The 6,000-nt window shown below is 43.0% G+C and overlaps 1 protein-coding gene across 12 annotated transcripts in view; it reads right to left on the bottom strand.

Moving 5' to 3' along the window:
- Positions 1-426: 426 nt before the first annotated feature.
- The window catches only part of als2b (alsin Rho guanine nucleotide exchange factor ALS2 b), a 31,602-nt gene continuing 26,028 nt past the window's right edge, over positions 427-6,000 (bottom strand). For all 12 annotated transcript variants that reach the window (XM_042079879.1, XM_042079877.1, XM_042079881.1 and 9 more), the window contains 5 exons: positions 5,879-5,924; positions 5,733-5,794; positions 5,051-5,200; positions 4,143-4,239; positions 427-3,353 (listed from right to left, as the gene is read on the bottom strand). In XM_042079879.1, the coding sequence (XP_041935813.1) occupies positions 3,315-3,353; positions 4,143-4,239; positions 5,051-5,200; positions 5,733-5,794; positions 5,879-5,924 (394 nt within the window). In that variant the 3' untranslated portion in view covers positions 427-3,314. The remainder of the gene's footprint in view (positions 3,354-4,142; positions 4,240-5,050; positions 5,201-5,732; positions 5,795-5,878; positions 5,925-6,000) is intronic.

Genomic DNA, 6,000 nt, shown 5'->3' with positions numbered 1-6,000 from the left:
ATACTTTCCAAGATACAGCCAGTTTTACAGGGGGAGGGGGGTGTCGATTTTGTTCGGCCTCTTTTTTGTCAAAGTTCACAAGTCCACAGCGCAAGAACTAAACCATATAGGAGGCTCAAATTTTGCATGCTGGTACATAAATAGGAATAGTATGTAGCAAAATCGTCATGTTTGGTCTGGATAATCCTGCATGGTCATAGCTGTCCCTCAAAGTTGATACAAATTTTATTGGAGTTTTTGGCTGGGCTCTGTTTGTGTGTCAACTACACAAGTATCTGTAAACTCCTATCACTTCAACGCCATTTCTTCTTTTCTGAAACATGTCTGGAAATAATGCATGTGTCTGAACAATTCAAGATGTGCGAGTGTGTGTGAGAGAGAGTGAGAGAAAGAGTGTGTGTTAGAAAATATATGAAAGTCCACACCTTTCACTGATACAACAGTTTATTGCCCTCCAAGTTAGACTTATCATGACAAAATCCTATGCACATTTTTATCATATATTTACTTACTTAAAAATAAGTGTACGCACCCCAACACAACACCAGGCATAGGCACAGACCAATAATCTGTTTTGATATTGGCAGAACAAACGCTTCACGTAAACTCCAAGGTGCCCCAGAAATACAATCAGGAATTGTAATTTAAGTTACATCATGTTGGGTTGGGTATATCATGCAACGCCTGGCAATGTCAGTGCTGGAAAGAGGCATGTGGCGATGCTGCATTAAGCAGTCATCTAATCAGCAGGTATCAAATCACACCATTATGATACACACAGAGCCTCACCTACAGCTCACAGACAAACATACAGAAACATACATGCATGATATCACAGCCTGCTAAAACTCTTCCTCCTTACTAACAGTACATGACTGCAGCTCGATAATACAACTCTTGACTGGGGATATTAAAAGCACTTTGTGAATTTACGTGTCTCCATGTCCTGTTTCCGCCAACCATCTTAGATGATGTCCTCGATCAGATTATCATTCAGATTACCAACATCACTGGGATTACCACTGTAGCCTGATCTAATAGGCAGACTATTAGTCGATGTTGAACCTTCACTGAACATTCTGAAGAACATTAACACAGTGGTCAGATTTAAAATAACAGTAAACGATAAAAAAAACATCACAGTTATTGCTGAATGTAGTAGAGAAATTGTTTCATGCCAGGTGCTGTGTTGTTGCTTGTCTATATTTATCCCAAATGTTGTGATTGTATACATGTCAGTCTATCACCCAGTTGATAATTTCGCTGAGTAAAAAGAGAAATGAAATAGTTAAAAGTACAAAGTTCATCATCACAAACAGGAACTGACAGTAAACACACTGTCAGTCTTAATAACACTCTCCCTGATGGGTAAGTTCTGTTGCACATCAGTCACTCTCATATGATGTGATGTGTTGTGTGTACGTTTGTGTGTTTGTGAGTGTGAGTCCATCATCTGACCCCCAAGGTCAGTGCTGGAACACCATCTCAAGAGCTGATATGCAAACTGAGTGATGATAAGATAAGAGCACAGCCAGCTGAAGAGGATTACTCATAGCGTCGCACTCTCCGCCAAGGCGGAATTGACCACTGACATGTCCCTGACCATGGCTGAACACAGACCGGATGCAGGCAACATTTAGGACGGTTTCAAGTCAGCCTTTTGGCCATCTTGGCTATACTCTCCCACTTCCCCAAGAGGCTGCTCACAAGGAGTGAGATTGTCAGAGTAAATATCTTTCTTATAGACACCTTGTGAACATTCTTGGACTTTACACGAGTCTGAATGAACATCTGATTATGTAAGATGTAAAATCAAAAGTTATTTTTTATCCCCCAGTTAATAGAAAGCTTCAACATAAATATGCGATGAACCAGTAGCCATCAAATTAACCCAAACTAGGTTAATCCCTTCAGAGCATCCCTTTGCTCTCTGTTCATCTGACAGTTGGTGTGTAGTTAAAAAGGTCCTTCTCATGAGGTTACTTGGTATTGTAAACCAGCAACTGCAAACATTTGGTAAACTGCACACAAAACTGGAAGCCACAGGGGTACTGTGTGCTCGGACACAGAATTTGGAACACACTATTCACAAAATGACAACAATGTGCATATTTCCACAGAAACCTATGCAAACAGGTTTCATTTCTTCTTTCTGATTTGGTTTACGTTGTACTTCACTGTTATGTGTACACTGTGAACACTGTTGTGTGTGTGTATGTGTATCTGTGTCTTCTTTCTGTTGTGTCAGCTGTGTCGGAGTTCTGAATGACCCCTCTCGAAAAGAAATAACCTTCATGTGGTCACTCAGACGCAATAACGGTACTAAGACACAATACTTCCTCTCAATCAGCCACCAAACCGAGCTTAAAAACTGGTACAATGAGGTGCCGACACTCAGTCAGAACACTGGAAGTTGTCATCGCTAGTCAAACCCACTGCGCTAGCAGGATTTCACTACAACACCTTTCTTAAGAGGTCACTTCAAAAAACTAAGAACAAAGCTTATATGTCTTCACCCTTTCCTTTTAACCTTGTCAGTTATTTGCATAACACTGTAATGTTAAAAATCAGACCAAGCCACTATACTCTCTGAGATGCGAGTCTGTGTGTGCAACGTAAACAGTAGCAGACGATATGTTTACTTGGGCCAGGCTCTGGGTAAAGCTTACGAGAACGTTTCCACATAACATAATAAATACCAAAGGAGTGATTTCTCCCTAAAGGTCTGGATCTCTGAAACTCCACGAGACATAGTGTGCTTCATCATGGTAACAGCATGAGGTCTGAACAAGTACAAATTAAAAAAACTGCTAATATTAGTGTTAAATAATAATAATAAAAAAAAAAAACATTCAACAGGTGCTATGCATTGGTCAGTGTGTCCATCTTAGTGGACATGAGAGCATGACATCTCTGGTGAGACAGACCACCCACCAAGACATCACAGAGACACTCCAAGGACAAAAATGTTCCATTCAGAATACACCCACTGGCAGTTCTACCGCAGAACACGCAGCGGTCACTAAAATGGTTCTGCTGTGGAACACGCAGAGTGGTTAGAGAATATGTCACAGGGGAACAGGGGTAGTGTGCAGGTGAGGATTTTAGGACATGCTGGTGGTTGCTGTGGCCAATCCACAGAAGTGCATGGTAGACGTTGAAACACTTGGATGGAGGCAAACTTCCGCACCAGAGGCCGAGCGCCACACTTCTGACAGGGCCTGCCACGGAGTCCTTGTTTTGTCAAGCACTCTGTCGTGATCTGTGATTGGTTAGCTGACCTGTCACTCAGCAAGACGCATCAGGCACAACAACTAGGTGATCTTCTCATGCTGGATCTGGTAGTAACTAGCCTGAATAGGGAGAGGGAACAGAGCAGTGAAACCCATCAGTCGCACACACAGGGTTACTGAAGATAAGTCACACACTTGAGGAGTCCACATGTAATCTGAATGTGTTTGTGTGTAAAGTAGGTATGTCTGTGTTTGTGGCTATACTGTATCTGAGTGAGTATGTGTGTGTGTTTATGTGTGTCTATGTCTTAATATGTGTGTCCATTCCCAGATGTGTGTGTGTGTGTGTGTGTGTGTGTGTGTGTGTGTGTCTAAATATGTGCGAGTGCCCGTGTGTGTGTGTGTGTGTGAGAGTGTGTGTGTGTGTGTGTGTGTGTGTAAATATGTGCGAGTTCCCGTGTGTGTGTGTGTGTCTAAATATGTGCGAGTGCCCGTGTGTGTGTGTGTGTGTCTAAATATGTGCGAGTGCCCGTGTGTGTGTGTGTGTGTGTGAGAGTGTGTGTGTGTGTGTGTGTGTGTGTGTGTGTGTAAATATGTGCGAGTTCCCGTGTGTGTGTGTGTGTGTGTGTGTGTGTGTGTGTGTCTAAATATGTGCGAGTGCCCGTGTGTGTGTGTGTGTGTGAGAGTGTGTGTGTGTGTGTGTGTGTGTGTAAATATGTGCGAGTTCCCGTGTGTGTGTGTGTGTGTGTGTGTGTGTGTGTGGTGTGTGTGTGGTGTGTGTGTGTGTGTGTGTGTGTGTGTCTAAATATGTGCGAGTGCCCGTGTGTGTGTGTGTGTGTCTAAATATGTGCGAGTGCCTGTGTGTGTGTGTGTGTGTGTGTGTGTGTGTGTGTGTGTGTGTGTGTCTACCTTGAGCGTGGTGAACATAATGCCGTGCTCCCCATGCTGCACACACGGGTCCATCAAGTCCTCGATCAGGTTGACCTCCGACCCCAGATTCCTAATGCTGGCGGAGACAGCGAGAGGCACAGCAGATCAGCCGAAAGCACACCACTCATTTAATCACATTACACCACTCTTACATGATTGATCATCAGTGATTACTCATCGCAGCACTCTGTGTCCACCCCAAGGCTGAGGCTACCGGTCTAAAAAACACTGTATAATCCACATTGTCATTACAATTCCCTGGCCGAGAGACATTGCTGCTTGGCCGCCATTTTCAATCTTGCAATGATCAGGGCTTAAAGCAAGGAATATATAATATAATATATATATAATTCCTAATTTCCAAATCTTAAACAGCCCTGCCCATGCCTGAATTCTGACAGTGACTGAAAACTTTAAGCCCTGATTTATATTACTATATATAGAATAATAATTATAAATCCAGTGGCACAAGTTGCTGCAACATCCATGACACAGTCGGCCCACTGTGCCCCGGTGTCAATCCCACCCCATCGCTCTCTCTAAAGGCAAAAGGCCAAAAATATAATTTGAAAAAAGGTCTTTGAAGTGTTTTTTTTCAGGTTTTGAAGTGGTTGTGTGACTCTTTATAAACATCTGCATGCACAGACGACCTGCTTATACAGTCAGTAATTATAGCACTGACTGTCCAGAGCTAGTGGACAAAACTGAAACAGATGTTTTCACCAGATCATAAACAAACAGGGAAGCCTGTCTGCCCAAAAAAAAACAAAAATTAAATAAACAAAAACAAAGTATTAAACAGTTACACAATGCAAATGACAAATGACAAAGGACAGATTTGAGCTTTTCAGATCCAAGATTCCAAAGTGTTGGGGTGAGCTACATACCGCGCACGTAGGACCACATAGAGGAAGACAGGGAACAGGTCGTCCATGGACCACAGGAAGTCCTCTTTCAGCAGCGCTAGCACTTCCTGCGTGATCTCCTCGAAGGTCAGCTGAATCACCTGCAGCTTGTCGGACGGAGTGAAAGTTGTGCTAGATGAATGGAACACAAACAGAGATTAATTAAATAAAGAAGATTAAACTAAATAAAAGGTCGTCGAACGAAACAACGGAAACACAAGACCAACAACAATGTGATTTGGATACTTTCCATGCATACAAAGACAAGACATGCCTCATTACACATTTCTACACTGTGCATAAGCACGCAGTAGGTTTTAAACCTTTACCCATTATATAATCCCAATATCCCAAGGAAAATAATGACTAGAGTGGCTGGCAGATATGCTAGTAGTATATACAGATATGTATGACTAGAGACAAACACAGTTGGTAGAGGGGTATAGACAACAAGGTAGAGAAGACATATTTTAGCTTTAGCATACCACAACCCCCCCCCCCCCCCCCCCCCCACCACACACACACACACACACACACACACACACACACCTACCACACCCACACACGTATGACCAGCGAGAAACACAACAGGTTGAAGGGTACACAGAGAAAGGTGGAGAACAAAGAAGTGAGAGGGTTTTTGTTGCGCATCTTTGCTGCGTACCTAATCTGCTGCAGGGTCTCTACTGCTGTGGCGAAGCAGGCATCCTTTGTGCTGATCACCACCTGCCAAACATAACACACAATTAGGACTGAATGGAATGATCAGAATGGAACGATCAGAAAGCACACTGTGATCAGATGCTTTACCTGTTGCTTCTCTCCCTGAACAGTGACAGATACTGGCCAAAATTTTCTGCAAAGAAAACAAAAAGAGATTTATTTGTCAGGTGAGAGGCTTAGAGTGAAATGTTGCTTTGAGGGAGGCAGAG

The sequence above is a fragment of the Alosa sapidissima genome, chromosome 23 (assembly GCF_018492685.1).
Source record: "Alosa sapidissima isolate fAloSap1 chromosome 23, fAloSap1.pri, whole genome shotgun sequence".
Lineage (NCBI taxonomy): Eukaryota > Metazoa > Chordata > Actinopteri > Clupeiformes > Clupeidae > Alosa > Alosa sapidissima.
Note: the sequence above shows the minus strand (reverse complement) of the source record. Positions and strands in the feature narration are given on the sequence as shown.